Source organism: Daucus carota, chromosome 2 (assembly GCF_001625215.2).
Source record: "Daucus carota subsp. sativus chromosome 2, DH1 v3.0, whole genome shotgun sequence".
Taxonomy (NCBI): Eukaryota; Viridiplantae; Streptophyta; class Magnoliopsida; order Apiales; family Apiaceae; genus Daucus; species Daucus carota.
Genome location: NC_030382.2, coordinates 20,523,507 through 20,544,238, shown reverse-complemented (window position 1 = coordinate 20,544,238; position 20,732 = coordinate 20,523,507). Strand labels below are relative to the sequence as shown.

At 34.1% G+C, this 20,732-nt stretch overlaps 3 protein-coding genes across 3 annotated transcripts in view; 1 reads left to right on the top strand and 2 right to left on the bottom strand.

Annotated features, from left to right (window-relative positions):
* LOC108207181 (protein FAR1-RELATED SEQUENCE 5-like) overlaps positions 1-6,226 on the top strand; it is a 33,646-nt gene extending 27,420 nt beyond the window's left edge. The window contains exons 2-5 of the mRNA XM_064086733.1: positions 2,929-3,862; positions 4,513-4,771; positions 4,865-5,422; positions 5,708-6,226. Coding sequence (XP_063942803.1) covers positions 2,929-3,862; positions 4,513-4,771; positions 4,865-5,422; positions 5,708-6,226 — 2,270 coding nt within the window. The remainder of the gene's footprint in view (positions 1-2,928; positions 3,863-4,512; positions 4,772-4,864; positions 5,423-5,707) is intronic.
* Positions 6,227-6,958: 732 nt separating this feature from the next.
* Positions 6,959-8,280, bottom strand: LOC135150165 (uncharacterized). Its single transcript, XM_064086305.1, has 4 exons — positions 8,140-8,280; positions 7,928-8,074; positions 7,392-7,589; positions 6,959-7,301 (listed from the first exon to the last, which is right to left on the bottom strand). Exons 1-4 carry the CDS (start codon positions 8,275-8,277, stop codon positions 7,164-7,166), a joined length of 621 nt encoding a protein of 206 aa, XP_063942375.1. The 5' UTR covers positions 8,278-8,280; the 3' UTR covers positions 6,959-7,163.
* A 2,136-nt stretch (positions 8,281-10,416) lies between these two features.
* On the bottom strand, positions 10,417-13,802 carry LOC135150112 (uncharacterized). The gene is made up of 6 exons (XM_064086265.1): positions 13,614-13,802; positions 12,285-12,676; positions 10,963-12,065; positions 10,744-10,875; positions 10,553-10,657; positions 10,417-10,481 (listed from the first exon to the last, which is right to left on the bottom strand). The coding sequence occupies exons 1-3, from the start codon at positions 13,621-13,623 to the stop codon at positions 11,841-11,843; spliced, it is 627 nt and encodes a 208-aa protein (XP_063942335.1). The 5' UTR covers positions 13,624-13,802; the 3' UTR covers positions 10,417-10,481; positions 10,553-10,657; positions 10,744-10,875; positions 10,963-11,840.
* Positions 13,803-20,732: the final 6,930 nt, after the last annotated feature.

Here is a 20,732-nt window from a genome sequence, read left to right as displayed (position 1 = left end):
AACAACTTTCTTTCATCTTAATACACCCCCTTAATCTTTTATTCTTTTTCCTAACCATTATCTTTAAAATTATTTAAAAAATGCTTCCAAAATCTTTAATTTCCTTCTATAAATCTTACTTTTAGAATTAAATAGGGTTATTCAATTGAGATTAAGAAAAAATCATTCATAATCTTGGTATATTTAACTCGAATTTTTAAAATTGCATCTAAATCTTGGGGGTAGTCAATTGGGATCTTATTATATCCAATAAAATCTAGTTATATTCTATTATAATTTTAATTATACATAGAAAACATGAATTTTATGAGATTGTTCGGGCTATTTTATAGTGCTTGAAATTCCATCATAATTTTTGATATATTGAGTATTCAAAAATCCGCATAAAATCAAAATCAGATATAATCCATTAAAATCTATGGATTATTACCAATCCATTAAAATCCGAGTTAAATAATCTTAATCCTTTCCTTTTTCTAAATATTATCATAAATTTATTTGAAAGAATTTTCATAAATCTATGATTACCTTTTTAAATCTTACTTCTAAATTAATCATAATCCTTTATACCATTCTATATCTCTATACCACAAATATAAATCTTTTAAAATAAATCTTTATGTTTTGCACCAAAAAGTAGAAATTCAGAAGTCCAACTCTTTTTGTCTAGGGGGGTTTTCCAAACTTGGGATATGAATTCAAACGTAGGCATTTTATTAAGTAGAGATGAAGCCAAGTGCTTAGCTTGTGAAACTAACATCCCCACTTTTCGGAATATTAAAATTAAATTCAAAACTCAAAAACAATATAATTTATTAATCTAAAATTCTATTATAGATGGTATTATAACCATTTTGTAAGGTATTTCTGACCATTGTAAATATGTTGTAGTTACATTATTTATTACTTTAAAATATTTCATTTTCTCTTTGTTATTTTAAAAAAATTATGATTATATAATAAGAGTCCTACTCTAATAGATACCAAATTAGCCTAAAAACTAAAAACCAGTTTCTGGACAGTTTTTTATCACTATTTTTAACTACAGAAATCACTAATTTGTACATAACATATCACTAACTTATATATAGCAAATCTCACGAATATAAATATATATATACACATATATGCAACGTATATGACCATCATCTTCACCCAAATCGTAGTAATGGACCTCTTACCACCATTACAAGAGGTTTCTATGACTTGCCACCATTGTCTATCATCACTACACTTTCTATCATAACTTACAAAACTAATGACTACTTACCATCATCATACAACTTCTCTTGCGGCTTCTTACCACCAAGAACCTTACTACGGTGGAAATTGATCATCTATAATCGATTATCAATAGTTTAGATAAGTAGAATTTCTCAATTTTGATAATAAAAATCACTGTTTACATACTGTATAAAAACAGTGATTAGTGCGGTATAAATTAGTGATACTCGTAGTTATAAATAGTGGTAGGGAAACTGGTTTCTAGTTTTTATTTTAAGAGTGGTTTCTATTTGATCATGAGCCTAATTATATATAACTTTATATAACTTGATGATATTTATATATATATATATATATATATATATATATATATATATATATATATATATATATATATATATATGTGTGTGTGTGTGTGTGAGAGAGATAGAGAGAGAATAATTCTAATATAAGTTATAGTTGAATTTAATTAGCAATAGACTTTTTTTATGTAATGAACATTATGTATTATTAATTATTGATTAACTTGTTATCATATTTTATAAGAACTTAATTTTCGAATTAAATTTTCCATAAATCGAATATATTAAAATTTAAATGATAAAATTTCTACAATATAATTTATTTGTATCTTCAAAAATAGTAACATATTATTACTAACCACTACGAACTTTAACCTATAAGGTTATTTTAATTTTTTTTTAAAAATTATTAATAATAAACATATAGTTTATTTTCTATTAATCAAAATTAATTTATGAGTGTTTGGATAGTTTGACACTTATATAAAATAGATGGTTTATAAAGCAAAAAATTTGCCAATAGTTTGCATTGACACTTAATTGGTTTAGGTTCAGTGGAGTACTGTAAATTGTTGGAGTACTGGAGTACTCCATCCTGACCGTTAATCTCTTGTTAATCCAACGCTTATCATAATTTGGTTTTTTAAAATTTTTAAATACATGTTTAATAGACTGTATACGTACAACAGCCGTATGTTGATTTTAGATTATGTATATCCCTCATAACTGCCGCCCGTTACTGGAGGGGCGCCATTTTCGGATGGCCTTGTCTCCCTTGAAAATCTCCCCCGTAAAAACTACATCACCACTTCATTCCCCTCTTGCCCAGATCGTTGTTCTGCTGTCCAGTGGTAGAGTGTTCACTAAAAATTTTCAATCCTATTTTTTATATTGTGCTTCATCTTCAAATGGTTCGAGGAGACAAGCAATCAGGTATAGTTATAATCTTCTGTTTTTTTATGTATGTGAATGCGCCGGCTAGCTGTTCCGTTGTTTTAGTACTAAATGTATGTTTTCGGAATATTATTGTGATGATCCTATTTCGTTGGTTTGGTTTCGATTAAGAATTGATTACTGTTAAGATGTAATTAGCAGTTTATTTTAAGTTTTCATCATCCCAGGTATAAGAAGATGTTTGAGGAGCATTTTCACTGCATGATTTTCCTGACTGAATACTGAAATTAGGACACAAATCCGTGATTTCTTGTTCATTCTTCTGATGTTATATTCTCATTCCATTGTTCTTTAGTTCAATAATTTTTTGTGTTTTCTTATATAATGTTTTGAAATCATTTATATATATGGTTGTTGGTGACATAATCCTACGCAGATTGTTGCCATCCTTTTTTTTTTTTGTGCATTGCACCCGTCACCCGGCATTTGATATGTGTTATTTTCGTAGGTGACAATAATGTTATTCCACACATTGAAAGCTCTGAATCCGAAGATTCATCTAGTGCTCCAGATGAAAATCCATCTAGTGACTCGGACTCGTCAGATTCTGAGCAAAATGACCAGGTCCCTCTCGCTGATAATAGCTCTGAGGCTACATTGGTTTTGTCTCCTAACAGAACAAAAACATGGACGCCTAAATGTGATGATAAGTATAAGCCTCAGCTTAATATGCATTTTCCGACATTAGAAGATGCATATTTGTACTACAAGGAATATGGCCGACAATGTGGTTTTGATGTGCGTAAGTTTACCAAGAAAACTGATCGTTTGGGGAATATTTTAGCTAAATACATGCTGTGCAGCCGTGGTGGCGACCCGTATGCAAATAAGCTGAGGGACCGTTCAGGTAATTATATAGAGGGTCCGAGTAGGAGGACATCATCACAAAGATGCAATTGTAGGGCTCGGATAACTCTTAAACAAGCTGCTGTCAGAGGGTTTGTGATTATGGGTTTTGAAGAGGAGCACAATCACCCGCTTGCAACTGGACGTAGTAAGATGTTCTTACGTTGTAATCGTAATGTTTCGGTTGCTTATCAGGATTTTATAGTCGACTGTGGTAGAGCTAATATAGGACCAACACGTGCACATAGTCTAGTGAAGGAAATGACAGGTTCTTATGAAGACGTTGGTGCCACAATCGCTGATTTTAAAAACTTCTCTCGGGATGTTAAAGTCCGTATTGGAGACCATGACACTGACCAGCTGTTGTCCAAATTCAAAACAAGGATGGCCTCACCTGACGATGCTTTTTATTATGATTATAGACTTGACAATAAAGGTCGTTTGTCAGGGCTTTTCTGGACAGATGCAATTGGTCGTGCAAATTATGATGTATACGGAGACATAATTTCTTTTGATCCCACCTTCCGAACTAACAGGTACACGTCTTGTTCCTGTCATTAGGTACCCTCTTAATTTCCTCATAATTTGTTACAAAAAATTATGTCAAGTTATATACCAAGAAAGTTAGGTCATAGCTCTGCTATTGTTCTGTTAGAAAACTGCTCGACCTCTCCTTGTTACTTTCAAATGTCACCATTGTCAAAAACATATATGCTCATTCTACTAGACATGTGTTTCATATCATTAGTTCCCTATACTCTGCAAGCATCCTCTGTCTATTATCTTTTTTTACATTTCCTTGAATTACTTAAATATATTAACTTCAAATTTATATGTGGTTGCGCATTGAATTGCATACCTTAATGTCCATAATTTTTACATGTTTGCAGTCTTCTCTATGTTGCTCATCATGCAACACTTTTTTTTTATGTTTTGTTATATATTGGACATGTTTCAATGATGATGATTGTAAATCTAGTCCTCCTGAATTAATTATTTACCTTTCCCCTATAAGCAAATTTTGAGATATCTGTAGCTTAACTAGACCAGGACTTGATATAGTAAATTATGAAAAAACAGAAACAAGTTCCCACACCTAGCTAGTAAGTAAAATAAGTTTTTTTGTTATCATTTTTGTAGTATCCAATTAACCTTTTACCTATCATGTTGTTCTCTAATATGACAGGTATCATATGGTTTTTGTACCGTTCACCGGTGTGGACAATCATTGGAAGAATGTGACCTTTGCTGCTGGTTTATTAGCCAAGGAAAATTATAAAAACTTCAAATGGCTGTTGAGGTCGTTCAAGAAAGCCATGGGTCGTGCTCCCACAACTGTAATTACGGACCAGTGCAAAGCCATCAAGAAAGCAATTTCGAAATGGTGGAGTTCTTCAACACACCGACTATGTATGTGGCACATAATGACGAAGCTCCCGGCAAAGGTTATGTTTTTAAATGGCATAAGTCTATCATTTTTGGATTTCCAAATTTTTGATATATACTAGGACACTGAAACATACTTATTTATGTTTTAGATTGGTCCTAAGATAGCATCAAATAAAAAATTTGTTAGCAAATTAAAGGAGGCGGTTTACTCTGATCATCTCACGCCTGTTCAGTTCGAGGAACGCTGGGAGGCCGTTATTGCTGAGTTTAACCTGGAATCAAACCAATGGTTGTCTGAAATGTTTGGAATTCGAGATCAATGGATTCCAGCTTATTTCTCAGACATTGAAATGGCTGGTTTATTGAAAACTACTTCAAGATCTGAAAGCTCTAATTTTTTCTTCCAGCATTATCATGACAGCGGAGACACATTAGTAGAGTTTTGGTCTAGCTTTGAGAGTGCTATGGACAGACAACGTATGAGGAATGCAGATGACGAAAAGAAATCTCAAAAAATTCCTTTAACAGACATTTCACTGGCCATTGAATCAGATGCAGCAAATCTTTATACTATGGAGCTTTTTTATTTGGTCCGAGAAGAGATAAAGTCTGGCTGCTACCACACAATTGTCGAGTCGATGTTCAGGGATGATGACTGCTCTCATTTTAAATTTAAAGATGTCCTTCTTAATGATCAAGTGTTTGAGGTACACATTTCTCTCTCTCAATCTGAAAACTTCCCAGATATTGTATAAAATTAAATTTAAGAAATAATAAGCTGCATTAGAACTGAGGTTTTTATATAAGCACCTCTTTTTAAAAATTAGAAAATGTGGTTGTGTCCATCTAAGTTTATTTGTTTGTCCGTTGCAATAGCTGTTGCCCAGTTGTCTATTACGGTTTTATGACTTACTTTCAGACGTCCACTTTTTTTATTTGTTGTTAATATCACAGGTTTCCTTGAGACATAGTGATAATCATGTTACTTGTAGCTGCAAGTTTTACTTCAGGCGAGGCTATTATGTCGTCATTCATTTGCTGCCTTGCATCAGTGTAGTGTAAAGACTATACCACGGCAATTTCTTAAGGCCAGGTGGAAAAAAAATGCCCTACAAGAACATTCGTTCCTTGGTTCAACTCATGTTGATGCAGAATGTAGCAGTAAAGAAAGGAGTAAGCTTAAGCGAACCCGTGCGTGGTTTGAATTTAAGAACCTAATGAACATATCCGGGGACGATGAAGAGAAGATGGACATAATTCTATCCAATCTGAAACAGATAAACACCTCCTTTTTAGAAACAACAAGGGCACAGACAGACTATGGTCTGGCTCACAGAGCTGATAGGTTCATCACCCCTGCCGAAAGCGACAGGGTAATGATTCAGAATCCTGACATAAGTCGGAACAAGGGGTGCGGAAGTAGAATCAAGAGCAGTAGAGAGATCTCACAGCAAGATCGGAAAAAAAGAAAATGCAGCAACTGTGGTAAACTTGTACGCCACAATGCATGAACATGTCCTGAACCAAGCAAGACAAATGAAGTCTAGTTCCATTCTACAGGTAAATTTATAACTCATTGTAGTGTTCGTTTCCTCGTTGCTGCTGAATTTTAAACATTCTCCCTACAATGTAGATTGCGTCCTTATGAATTTTTATTTTGTACACTGCAGGTTAGACAACGTTGATTTGATAGCAGTAACTCCTCCTACACGTGTAAATGGTGAAAGTTTGAAGTGTGCCTTTAGTAGACTCATTACTACTATATCATTAACAAAGCAAATAAAAATCATAAGGCATTATTTATTTAAAACTATTGTACAAAATAATCTGGTACTTTATGTAATTAGAATAATCTTCCTTACTCTGGTTGGAGAAAATTTGGTATTGCCTTGCTCCTTATGATTCGGTTTTGTTTTCCACATAAATTGGGTTCACTTGACAACTTGGTGTGCAGTCACTTGGTGTTAATGTTTAGTTGTTCATCTACTTCATGTCTGTGTTCACCAAAAAATTACTCGATCCGTCCATTTGTTTCTTAGTTTTGTAATCTTGTAATGCCACAAAAACTGTTCCTTTCTTCTTACACAGATAGCAGACAAGCTTATGTTTTATCCACCATGTTATGGTTATATAGAAAACATGTTGTCTCAAAAGCAATCAACCAAGATATGTAATTCCTACTGGCCAGATTCTCAAGAAAGCTTAAAAGAAATAAATACAAACTTTAATGTACAAATACCACATTTCAGCCATAGAATACTACTGCAATAACGCGTAGAGCTTTTATTAAACATAGCAAACGACAACATAATTTGAAATGGCAGAGCTTAGCAAGACTAAAGTATTTTGCCACAAAGCGTTTTGCTTTAAAGTTCACAGAGATCAAATGAAGTCAACCTTAAACAATATCCCTCTCTCAACAATAAAGAAAATACCAAAAAAAAAAAACTATTCTGCAATTTTCTTTCCCTTGTTCAAGTATGTCGCCCCTCCCATCACATATTCCCTTTTACTGTTGTGCTCCCAGGTTAGGATTTTATGTCCGTACACCACGCGCAACTTGTTCAGCAAGCTCTTCTGATTGTCCTGCACATTTTTAAGCAACGTCATTAGACGACAAGCAGACTAGTTCAGAATAAACTAGATTAAACTACCCCAGCAACAAACAAGACATACGTTCTCTGTCCTTAGGCCGGTGGTCCATCCGAGCAGAGTCCCCATATACGTCTCCATAACTCGCATGACAAATATACTGCGATCTACAGAGTTTTCTTTTGTTTGCCAACCCATCCTCACCACTCTCGGGCTTAGCTTCACAATTTCACTCTCCTTAGGTAGCTTGTACATGGAAATCCACTCGCAGAAGCATTCATGCTATTGGAATATAAAATTAACAAATTAGAGAAAAAGTTTGGAGACTTCAGATGGACAAAATAGGCTCCTTAGAGTATTTAAACTGACAAGAACAGTGTTATCTCCTAATTTTCAATTACCATATAATGTACACTTCTACTTACAGATTAATTGTCTGTATTAACTTATACTGAGTGCATCTTCCATTGTCAGTTAAGTCGCATTCATCAATGTTGTAACTCATTTAAACAAATGAGTTTTATTCATCACTTTTCATCAAATTGTTTACATAATAAGTCTTAAGAGACCAATTATAAATAGTAGGAATAAAGATAAGCTAGTACATTAACTATACTTACCAGACGATAAGGCAGGTCGCCATACATTCGTTTAAAGCCATTGAAGCCTGCAATTGGCACTCGGTTGTCTATTATATCCCACATCGGCTTCTTCATGTTGTTTGAAATTATATATTGATGTGAAGAGTCATGGATTGGAAAGATGAACTGCAAAAGCAATGGTAAACATTAAGGCATTTGTATTGTTCACAGTGCGCTACGTATAGGCTTACCATGTCAAAGTCCTTCACAGCATATACGCGGTTATGCAGATGAAACATTGTCTTCATCCCTACATCCATATTCTCCTTGAACATGGCATTACGAGTCATTTTCCAGAGCCGCTCAGACGATTCCTTCTTCAAATTCATTGGCCCATATTGGCCAGATAATTTTGAAAGTTAGAAATCAACAATAGACTAACAACAGAATCAAATATAGGCTTATTGACTACTAATTACTCACAGCTGTTTTGGCTGTTAGGAAAAGCCTAAACGGTGAGGTCTTAGACCTTAAAGCCTCATTGACATTCAATATATAAGTCCACGCATCTATGACCGCTCTGTCTACCAAGCAATTTGGCTGCAAAGATTGGAAATTAGCCTTTGTGCACTTTATGTTTTGGAATTCAAACAAATACTCCCTGCACACATCACAAAATTTTCAGGATTACAAACCAATGAAAAACCGTAACGCCTAATGAATTTTTTCAAGGGGTCATCTGTATGTTGTCTATTACCTTCTGTTCAGTCTATTCTCAAACAACCACTCCCAGACAATTCTCTCTTCATTTGTTACCTTGTGTCCTAAAATGTCAAGGACTCGACTCACATATGGCGACCTGCACATTTCTGAAACTCTAATGCCTCTATGTGGCCTCTGCAACAACTGGTTTTCCGCTGCCTTATTTTTTTCATTATGAAATCCATCCATAATGTCACCCAGTTTCTTTGGTGTGATCTGTGAGAGGCCCAATGAGAAGCTTGGAGCGAAGCTGCCATCGTCTACCTGTTTCTCCACTGCATTGTCCCTCTCCTTCCTTTTCCCTCCCATCATCATCTTTGACAGTGGACTTGTTTCCTCGAATAGTTGGAAAAATTTGCGGTTTTCATCCCGTAGTTTACTAAGCTCTGCATTATTCGGGTACAAGGCTAATAGCACCTCAAAGTTATCTATACATCTTTCGTATGCACTCTTCATATCATGAAAATTCTTGCGGAACTCCCCCATGCATTTCTGTTTAAGGAAACAATAAATTTCTTCTTACCGTTCAAGTTTTGTGAACATTATATTGTAAAAATAGAAATCAGTTCTAACTTACATCTTCAAAGTGCTGGTCAATAGCATCTTCAATTGTCCCTTGGGTTCCTTGCAAAGAAGTTTCCTCAATCCTTGCTACCTACGAATACAAATATAAACCCAAAAAAATAAGATTTGATTTTTAGAAATAACCAAATGTTATTGGTTGATTTTAAATTTCAGAATTCAAGTAGATGATTTTAAGTAGAATTTTACTGATGCTCTCAACGTGTCACTAAAGGGGGTTTGCATGATCCCCCCCCCCTAACACCAGGCGAAATTTTTTCTCCCATGTTATCACGCTGCCCCGAGTCACCACGTATCACAGTCTCCTGAAAATAAAGGCTCAACAACTAGGATCACGTATATATCGTAGTACAATTAAAACCATGGTTAAGTGCAGTTTCTTACATTGTCGAGCAACAAGGGATTTTGTGTTATGTTTCCTGTCCCCTGGGGGACAATGAAATTTCGCACCACAATCACCATTCTGTTAAAGGTAGCCTGCTGGAGGATTTTAACAATTTTCAGCACGTTACCCTTTTGTACATTTTCATAATCGTTAAGGGATTAAAAAAAATATATGAAAGAGGTTTGTCGTACCATGTCGTGTTCTACGCAAGACTTGGAAAATATTATATGCTTGGAATCTTACACTGCTGTTCTTCACACCAATATTAGGCGTGTTGATAGTTTTTGTTGCACCAGTTACATCATCTATCTTACCCGGTACCACAACCTACATTGAGCCAATATCTAATTGTTTATAGTGCCGTCCAACTGAACAACATATTTTTATATTTTGAAGCATTTCAATTCTTTTGACAGATTGTTTAATGTTATATTATTTTTTATGTCCATCAGTCTAGTATTGTACAGTTAAATAGGAGATTTGATGGGTTTTTTCTTTGATGTCAGACCAGAGAAAAAAACTCTAGTAGTGTACTGTCTCGGTCTACATAATGTCAAGTAACCGCCATTATTCATCGTTACCAATTACAAGCAAACATAAATATGAAGACAGTTGTATACGGTACAAGATATGCACAATTGATAAATATTATGAAGCAAATAAATTCAATAATATATATATGAAAAATGGTACAAGATATGCACAATTCGATAATACTTAAAACAGTAACAAAATTACTGCAATGTCCCTGATGAAGCAGCACATCAATCTTAGGGTGCAAAATAATAGAATAAGACGTACCTCCTTTGTCCCTAAGGTGGACACTTGAGGTACCACAGGAATGCTCCCATCTCCATTCCCAGCCTGGATGAAAATGCCTTAAATTATTCTAGTCGAGAGAGAATAATAATAGTATTAAGAAGAACAGTACTCACACTTCCAGTTAGTCCTGTTTTCAAAGATTGACTTTCACTGTTCTTAGTCAGGTCATTCATGGTATTTCCTCCCGTATGTATATCATTTACTTCTTTAATCGCATCCTGCAGTTCAACATACGTTACCAACAATTAAATAAACCTAACTTACTCATATAATTCTAATTACTCCTTATAGTCTCCAAGTTTACCATTACAGAGGCATCGGTGCTTTCATGCTCACTATTCGGCTCCGAGTCTTCCGTATCTTGAATGACCTCATCGTCATGAATCATTTCTCTATCTCCAAAGTTTTGCACAGGAGACTCGGGAACTGCAACTTCCTGAAAGTGAATCAACCATGCTATCAGTCAACACCGGAGGCCAGTTTATTTTTAATTTAAAGTCATTAGCATATTGGGAGAGTTTACCTCGATCTCACCAGATAGAGGGACTATTTCGCCCTCTCCGAAACTACCTTCCATTATTTCTATTTTCTGTCGCTCGTTTATCAACGTATCTGACCAACCTCTGTAGGAAGGGAACGCCGGAGGAACGTAGACATACTTAATGTTGCGCACCTTGCTGAGATAAAGGTACTATACAACAGAAAAACAAGCACATGTAACGCAGGTCTATTAAAGTAAAACAGTTTTCTGGCCTGTGGGACAAGTAAGTTTTGTATCACTAATTGCAGTGAATACAAATATGTGACTTACTGTACGGAATGGTAAAGATCCGGTAAATATCCGCTTTATGTCAGCTTTCCAGTAAGTACATGAACTTTGCAACTTATCAATAAGTAGACGACACCAATTGTATTGTCCACAAGCATCCAAATTTAGCCCCAATCTCAGCACATCCCTATTCACGTAGCGGTTCTGATGCCCCTCGATAAAAAAATTATACACCATGACTAAGAAATTCAGCTTGAAATCCTATCAGCGTTCCTACTTTCACTTAATCTGTCTCTAACCGTACGCGGAGGAATTTTACAGCCCGCCTTCTTTCCAAACTGGCCACCCCAAACATCGACATCAGATTCACTATCAGATTCTGTCAACAAAATTTGCCCCCTTGGTAGTCCGATCACCCTGTGAACAAGCCTATCATTTATTTCTATGGTGCCACATTTCATCACCAACGCACATCTCTCAACATCAAATGCTTGCACTAAATTATATCCTAGCTTATGTGCATGGCATGACATATCGAAACTCAATAGTTCACCGAATCCAGTACTCCTTACCCAGTTAGCTTGTTCAACAGTCAAGTTCTTAATGATGTCCTTGATAATAGAAGGCGGAATTTATTTCTCAAGGTATCCTTCATATGCTCGAACCTTTTTGGGTTTGTCATTTATAATAGGTGGAGCCTGATCCCCATCATCCCTAGCTTTGTAGGGATATTTAGAAGTTACAATCTTCCGACCGTCCACAATGGCAACATGTTTCCCTTTTTGACCTATGCCCTTGTCCACACATCTTCTCCGGCTTCCCTCAGCAACTGTATCAACCGCAGAAATTATTGTCACCTGAGAGAAACAAATTTAATATAGTTAAAGTACATTGATGGATATTCATCACAAACTAAGTACAAGTTCCTGTTTATCTCTACTTTCATAGTCTGCGTTTAACAACTACTTTTACAGGTTTTTATTAGCAACAACAAATTCATCATGATACTATATGAGAAATAGATCAAATGCTTTATTACAACAAAACTAGAAATCATGATCCAATACTTATATTACCTCGGTTGCTCTGTTCCTTTTTTTACTGATCTTATCCCCTTCATTGTTCTTGGATTTATTCTGCATTCTGATACTCTTCACCTTATCAAAATGCTCGGCTGGCGTTTGAAAGTCATCATCATCATCAGTTAGTTCTGTTGCAAGGCTCACTCCCCCAATGCCCCGGTCTGCCTTGGTTTCTACACTTGCACGCTTTAACCTTCCATTAACCCCAGTTACCACTGCTCCAGAATGCATTTTTTTCCCTTGTTCTTCTCCGGTTTTGTTCTCAAAGTTTCGCCGTTTATGTGCTGGTCCTGTGCTATCGTCGTCTACAGCAATATAAACCGGTGGTCTCTTGGGCCAGTTGTACACCCAAGGACTCTCAATGAGTCTAGCACTCCTTCTTCGCTCTGCACAATTAGATAGCAACAAAGGACACAGTACACTTTAGATTAAAAAGCACATCACACTTCACCAATACCCAATCTGGGCACAAATAGATTTCTACAACCAAGTGCCAAACAACACATAAAGTAATGCATTATTTCCTCTCATGTTCCATCGTTTCCCTCACATATCAAATAATATAAAAAACCCTTTATCAAACATGGAAAAGCAGAGAACATTCCATACAGGAGCAATTCACAAAGGCACAGCGCCTAAATTCACAAAACAGAGAGGGCGCAAATAATTAAACTAATTATGAACCTTATGTTTGTCCCCCAAATTGCAATCAACATAACCACACAATCCAAAAAACCAACACGGGCACAACACAATCCACAAATTTTACTAACACAAACACAATGCTGTTTGATACTACAACACTAAAATTACATCATACGCACACAAAATAATCATAAGAACAAAAGTAAACACCGAAATTGAGGGGGGTAAAATCAAAAACTGTTGATGTAACTCAACCCGGGCTTATCCATTGTTGTCCCTTAATACATAGTACTAAATTAGTCTAATGCCTCACAGGAACACCAGAAAATCAAATACCCAACCCCATTACTTTGTCCCCCAATTCCTCAGTCCCCTAAAATTGACATTTCCTGCGTATGGAAAGGATAATGGCCTACTTACACAAAAAACACACTCCAATTCTACTATTACGGAGAAATGTCTTCTGCATTAGACTGATTATGCATTACCCACAAACACAAGACAATGAAGCTTTATACTTGAACAACCATGTATTTCAGTAACTCAATTAAACAACGATTTCTCAACATAAACTGGCATGCATTACAATTTTAGCATCGACAGAGCACAATAATAGCAATGTAATTGAAAAAAAAAGCAAATTTACTTGTTCCCCAACTCAGGATGCTTGTCACTGACCTGAACTCATTGGTAGGGTTTTCAACTATCTTCGAGGTGTAGATGCTTATCAAGAAGAGTCCTCTGTCGACTAGAATCGCGGTTGTCGTCAATGGTTATCTTCTGAAAATCGTCGGTTTTGATTTAGAGGAGCGATCTTAGGGGAACAAGATAGAGGTAACTGCAGTTCACCCCCTATTAGTGCGGGACATTCTCTCACATACGGTATCGTATGTTTTTTAACAGATCAATACGTTGGTTTTTATTTTAAATAAATAATCCAGCTGTCACCCATCTCTGCCGTGCATTTTATTTTAAATCTAATGGTTGTAGAAGGGGTCTCCAAGTACTCCAAAGAATAAGTACTCTAAGGAGCCCAACTCACACTTAATTAATCTAATTGGACATAATTCGTGTTTTTATTATAAAATAATATAACTAACTACAAACTTTTTTATGACTAGGCCCAGCCCACCTTGGGAGGTACTTATAATTACCTAGGACAGGAAAACCCTAATCTAAGTAGCAGCCCGCCTCTCCACATCCCTTCTCATCATCTTATGGGTTCCATCTAAAATCCTTCTCCAGATCTCTTCACCGAGGCCCCTCCAGATCTCTTCTCCTCTCATGGGTTCCATCTCACTGTGCTGCTCCTTGTTATACAGGTATACGTATATACTCTTTACAATTTTAAATGTACCACATGAACACATATAATATATATGGTCCTCATGCTTGGTAAATATGCGTGTTAGTTGTTCTTCGTTTTAGTAGCTAGATATATCACCTTTGGTGTATCTCTTACTTAATAATTGTATATTTACCCTATACATATGTGATGATTTTGTTGTGATCTAGATCTACTCCTGATATATTCATATAAGAACTTGATTTTCCTCAATTTTAGTTTTAATATATTATATTTATAAATATATTATAAATATGTGTTTGATTCTTATTAATATGAAAAAAAATCGGTAAAAGAATATGAATAATGCTTCTTTGCATCATTATACAATATCCAAAACAGCAATAGTGGTATAAACTTCTTATTTTTATGTCCACTATGCAAGCAAAATAGATAGCATAAGTAAATAAGGAGTCTATGAATGTGTTATATAGGTTATTTATTAATTTTTCACTTATTTTTATTGTGTTTAAACTTTGTACCATTACATTTGAATATTACAGCTTAAACATTTTAATATACACGTGGCTCATTGCTTGTTTGCAGCAACTATCCTCATATTGGTGATGATAAACAAGGAAGAAAATGCTCCAATTTTCTCTAAATTTATATTCTCCCGGTAGTATAACATAAACTTTTAGTTATAACATTATAACATAAATATATTTTTTCATTCATTAATATTATACATACTTTGTTGTGTAGATTTATGAAGATATTATATATAGGTACATGGTATGGCATTTGTCTAGATATGGTGACGTGGTTAAAATTTCATACTTTGTTTGGGTCCCTTTGTTAAATGTGACGCCCTCCAAATCCGGGTCAAAGATTTGGTCATCACCAACCTTATATCACAATAACAATATGATAAATCATATTAGTAGATAATGACCCTTGGTACCTTCCTAACGTAGCCTGGCCTTCAACGGCCTGTGGCTTTCTCTTTTTCCCATCTCTCACTTTCTCCACTTCTATGATCATCACTTTTTTGAACTAATGCAACATGGTTATTAACCCATGTTAAAACGTCTTTGCCTTTTTGTCTTTGAGTACTCACATACGCTGGCACAAGCCTTGCTATTTCTATAAATTTAGCTTCGTATTCTTCCACAATCCCGTTACCTGGCTTGAGCTCCAAAAAATTTATCCCCATTTGATCTTGCATATAATGAGGAAAATTTTTCTCCAGCAATTCCTTATATCTATCCCATGAAACTTCCGTCGTACCTACCGTTGCGTACACCGAATCCCACCAATAATATGCTTCATGTCTTAGAAAATAACCGGCAAATTCTGTCTTTGGCCAGATCTTGGCATCTTCCGGATGTGCTGACCCCTTAAAATCAGGAGAATTCACGGCTTGGAATGCCTTAAAAGTTATCATATGTATATATGTCTTATGTCGTTGCTACTTTCCTCGTTCTTACTCTTGCTGGTTCTGTTGCTCTTGAAACTGCTGCTGCTAAGCTAACATAGCAGTTTGTTGAACTAACATTTGTAGCATCTGAGTAATCGCTGGATCAACTGGTCCAGGTGGATTAGATGGAGTGGTCGTACCTACCATTGCGTACACCGAATCCCACCAATAATATGCTTCATGTTTTAGAAAATAACCGGCAAATTCTGTTTTTTTGATTATCCCTCGCCTTGACTAGGGCAAAGGACATCTCCATTTCATTTGGCCATATCTTGGCATCTTCCGGATGTGCTGACCCCTTAAAATCAGGAGAATTCACGGCTTGGAATCCCTTAAAAGTTAACATATGTATATATGTCTTATGTCGTTGCTACTTTCCTCGTTCTTACTCTTGCTGGTTCTGTTGCTCTTGAAACTGCTGCTGCTAAGCTAACATAGCATTTTGTTGAACTAACATTTGTAGCATCTGAGTAATCACTCGATCAACTGGTCCAGGTGGATTAGATGGAGTCTTATTAGACTCTAAAGTTTGAGCATAGACATGGTGGTCTTTTTGGAAGACATATTCTCATAAGTGACAAACAATTATTTAGACATGGTTGAGAAGAAAACAACTTTATCAATGTTAACATATTAGTTTTACAAAACAAATGAAAACTTTTCATCAGATCAAATTTTTCTGTACAAGATATGACAAAATGAATTGAGTACAACATGTAGAATGTAAGAGTAAAATAGGTGCGAATAATATAACAGTTATGCTAATAAGACAATTAAATGGAAGTAAAACAATTATAATTGCAAAAGAAAGATTATATATATATATATATATATATATATATATATATATGTGTGTGTGTGTGTGCAAGGTGTAACCCGTTAATTCATGGTGCCTTTAACCCGTGCTAAAACCTCTTTGCCTTTTTGTCTTCCAGTACTCACAAGCACAAGCCTTACTAGTTCTGTAAATTTAGCTTCGTATTCTTCCACAGTCCGTTGCCTTGCTTAAGCTCCAAAAAATTTATCCCCATTTGATCTTGAATATAATGAGGAAAATATTTCTACAGCAATTCTTTATATCTTTCTCATGAAACTTCGGTCGTACCTTCCATTGCATACACCGACTCCCACCAATTATATGCTTCATGTTTTAGAAAATAACTCGCAAATTCTGTCTTTTGATTATCCCTCCTTCAGTAGGGCAAAGGACATCTCCATTTCATTTGGCCATATCTTGGGATCTAGCGGATCCTTGACCCCTTAAACAGGAGGACTCACCGCTTGGAATGCCTTAAAAGTTACCATATGTATATATGTCTTCTGTCGTTGTTGCTTTACTCGTTCTTGCTCTTGTTGGTTATGTTGCTGTTGAAACTGCTGCGGCTAAGCAAACATAGCAGTTGTTAGCATCTGAGTAATTAATGGTTGGATCAACTGGTCCATGGGGATTAGATGTACTCTCATTAGACTCTGACATGGTGGTCTTTTTGGAAGACATATTCTCATAAGAAACAAACAATTATTTAGACATGGTTGAGAAGAAAACAATATATTATAATAATTAATTCTAAATTATTAATTTATAAAATATAATCTATTAAACATGAAAACACTAAATTTGGGAAAAAATATTAATTTTTATATCATCTTTTTAGAATAATTTATTCTTATAAAAGTAGTAAATCTGAAACTAATTAATTATGAATAAAATAATAATACTAAAACTGAATAATTTTTTCAAATATAAAATTTATTAAATAATTATATTTTTAAATAATTTAAAAATTGGAAATCCAAAACTAGTAAAACTAGACTCAGAAGTCTCTGCAGGATTTGATGCTAGTTAGTTTAGTAAAACTACACTGAGCAAAACTACACTCTGTGTCCAATAAATTATTAATTAATCATTTGTCTTTATATTTGTAATTACAAAATGTGTATAGTCACTTATTGGAGAGATACTGCCTAAAATTTGACATAACTATACAGCAATGGATTTTGTAGTTCTATACCTGGTTGTTAATTGGCAATCATTGTAAATATTAAAAGCTGGACTTGAGAAGATAATATCAGTTATGTAGTTGGTTATAAACCCTCTTCATTTGCCGATAGAGGAGATCACCTCTTAAAACAACAATGGCTTTATGACTTCCATCTAGTTACATCACTTGTTAGGTGTAGATACAGTTTAAAATGCAGGGTTCTTCCATCTAGTTACATCACTTGTTAGGTGTAGATACAGTTTAGAATGCAGGGTTCCCTCCTTCCTACTTTCTCTAGTTATTGGTTTCTTTTAAAAAAATAAATTATATATTCCACAATTATGTAAAAGTATTCAGACAAGATCTCTGATAAAAGTGCAATTTTGGGATTACCGGTCCAAAGGCTGGTAAATTGACTGAGTTGCAGGGCAATTTTGGTGAAAACGTGAAGTTGATGAGCAGAAGAGTCATCGATGATCCTGGCCTACCACATGGCTACCTGCTAAGTGGTTCGAGCTCTTTTTTCCTCCCAATTCCACCTAAAATGGTGTTTAATTTCTTCAGCAGTAACAGATCACGAACGGAGGTAAGTATATTTGTACTATGATTGTTTCAGAGTTTTTTGTTTGTCATTAGTGGTGCACGAGTCTCAAATCTCAATGTCGAAGATTATTTACAAAATTATAAGACATTCAGTCCGAATCCATATATTTGATGATCAACAGTGGGACTTGTTTGCAAAGGGGAATGCATATGATCCCATACACGACACTCCTCTTCACCGAGAACCTAGAAGTGGTGTAACCGTATTTAAAATTTTGGTATTTAAAATTTTGGTAAGTACAAGTATAGAATAATCTTTGTTATTTGTTATTATCAAACTATGACTAAATTTTGAAAAATTGCACAATCGGCAGAAGCTACTAGTGCAGGAAAGTTGGAGTGATCCAGTAGCATCACATATGGTGTTTGGCCTTGTCGAAAATGGGGCAATGAATTGGATAATAACCAAGGGAGATCTAGGTTATATACCTGTTATTCATTGAGGTTTCACAGTATTTCCGTTAGACGTGTATCGGGCTCCCGTTAAACTCTTAGCATACTTAATAAAGACAAATGCCAAAAAATAAAGTTGGCATTGGGTGCAGTTGGCACACCAACATCTTAATGGTGCAGTATTAAGAGGGTGTATTCAAGTAGGATTTCATAGATTTTTTTTAATCTATGAATTTTAAGACATTGTATATGATTTGAGTTTGTATGGTTTTTTGATAAAATATGGTACAACGATTTCAAAAATCTTAAAAATATTGTATAATTTCACCAACAGATTTTGATGGATTTAAAACAATCTCAACCAAATATCATAAATTTTTAAGGAAAATTTAAAATCCTTAATGAATACTGGTTGAATTTGTAGCATAATATAGAATCACAATTAAATACGTCCAATATTCTTTTACATTTAGTGGCAAAAAAAATAAATTACTCTCATACATTTAAATTCTTAATTGAATATGCGGTTAAAATTAATTAAAAAAATTTCTATTTTGGAGAAAAGTTGTCAATATATAAAGTGGTCCATAATAGGACCTCGTCAAAATTTATGATCCGACTCAAATGAAATAAACTGAATATATATTAAGCAAAAAATAACAAATCACTTAATCTAAAATTGAAAACTGGTGGAAAATTGTCTCAATAGAAAAAACAACTTTCTTTCATCTTAATACACCCCCTTAATCTTTTATTCTTTTTGCTAAACATTATCTTTAAAATTATTTCAAAAATGCTTCCCAAATCTTTAATTTCCTTCTATAAATCTTACTTTTAGAATTAAATAGGCTTATTCAATTGAGATTAAGAAAAAATCATTCATAATATTGGTATATTTAACTCGAATTTTTAAAATTGCATCTAAATCTTGGGGTAGTCAATTGGGATCTTATTATATCCAATAAAATCTAGTTATATTCTATTATAATTTTAATTATACTTAGAAAACATGAATTTTATGAGATTGTTCGGGCTATTTTATAGTGTTTAAAATTCCATCATAAGTTTTGAGATTTTGAGTATTCAAAAATCCGCATAAAATCAAAATCAGATATAATCCATTAAAATCTATGGATTATTACCAATCCATTAAAATCCGAGTTAAATAATCTTAATCCTTTCTTTTTTCTAAATATTATCATAAATTTATTTGAAAGAATTTTCATAAATCTATGATTACCTTTTGAAATCTTACTTCTAAATTAATCATAATCCTTTATACCATTCTATATCTCTATACCACAAATATAAATCTTTTAAAATAAATCTTCATGTTTTGCACCAAAAAGTAGAAATTTAGAAGTCCAACTCTTTTTGTTTAGAGGGGCTTTCCAAACTTGGGATATGAATTCAAACGTAGCCATTTTATTATGTGGAGTTGAAGCCAAGTGCTTAGCTTGTGAAACTAACATCCCCACTTTTGGGAATATTAAAATTAAATTCAAAACTCAAAAACAATATAATTTATTAATCTAAAATTGTATTATAGATGGTATTATAACCATTTTGTAAGGTATTTCTAACCATTGTAAATATGTTGTAGTTACATTATTTATTACTTGAAAATATTTCATTTTCTCTTTGTTATTTTAAAAAAAATTATGATTATATAATTATATATAACTTAATGATATATATGTGTGTGTGTGTGTGAGAGAGAGAGAGAGAGTAATTCTAATATAAGTTTTAGTTGAATTTAATTAGTAATAGACTTTTTTTTATGTAATGAACATTATGTATTATTAATTATTGATTAACTTGTTATCATATTTTATAAGAACTTAATTTTCAAATTAAATTTTCCATAAATCGAATATATTAAAATTTAAATGATAAAATTTCACTACACCATATATTGGATTCAACCACAATTTTTTCAGTGTTACAAGCAAAAGTGTAGCCTTACATGCCTAAAAATTGATCAAAATTGATCTATGGCTACACTGTTTTTTATTGTTACCATTAACATAAATAAATGTGACCGTATACAAGAT

Excerpts from the sequence above, each read along its gene's own strand:
- LOC135150165 (XM_064086305.1), bottom strand. The coding sequence starts at position 8,277 with ATGAATTTGAAGAAGGAATCGTCTGAGCGGCTCTGGAAAATGACTCGT. Across the intron at positions 8,075-8,139 it reads CTGTGAAGGACTTTGACATG|TTCATCTTTCCAATCCATGA; the intron begins GTAAGCCTATAC and ends TTGCTTTTGCAG. Across the intron at positions 7,302-7,391 it reads CCGGCCTAAGGACAGAGAAC|GACAATCAGAAGAGCTTGCT; the intron begins GTATGTCTTGTT and ends AAAAATGTGCAG.
- LOC135150112 (XM_064086265.1), bottom strand. Across the intron at positions 12,066-12,284 it reads AAAGGAACAGAGCAACCGAG|GTGACAATAATTTCTGCGGT; the intron begins GTAATATAAGTA and ends TGTTTCTCTCAG.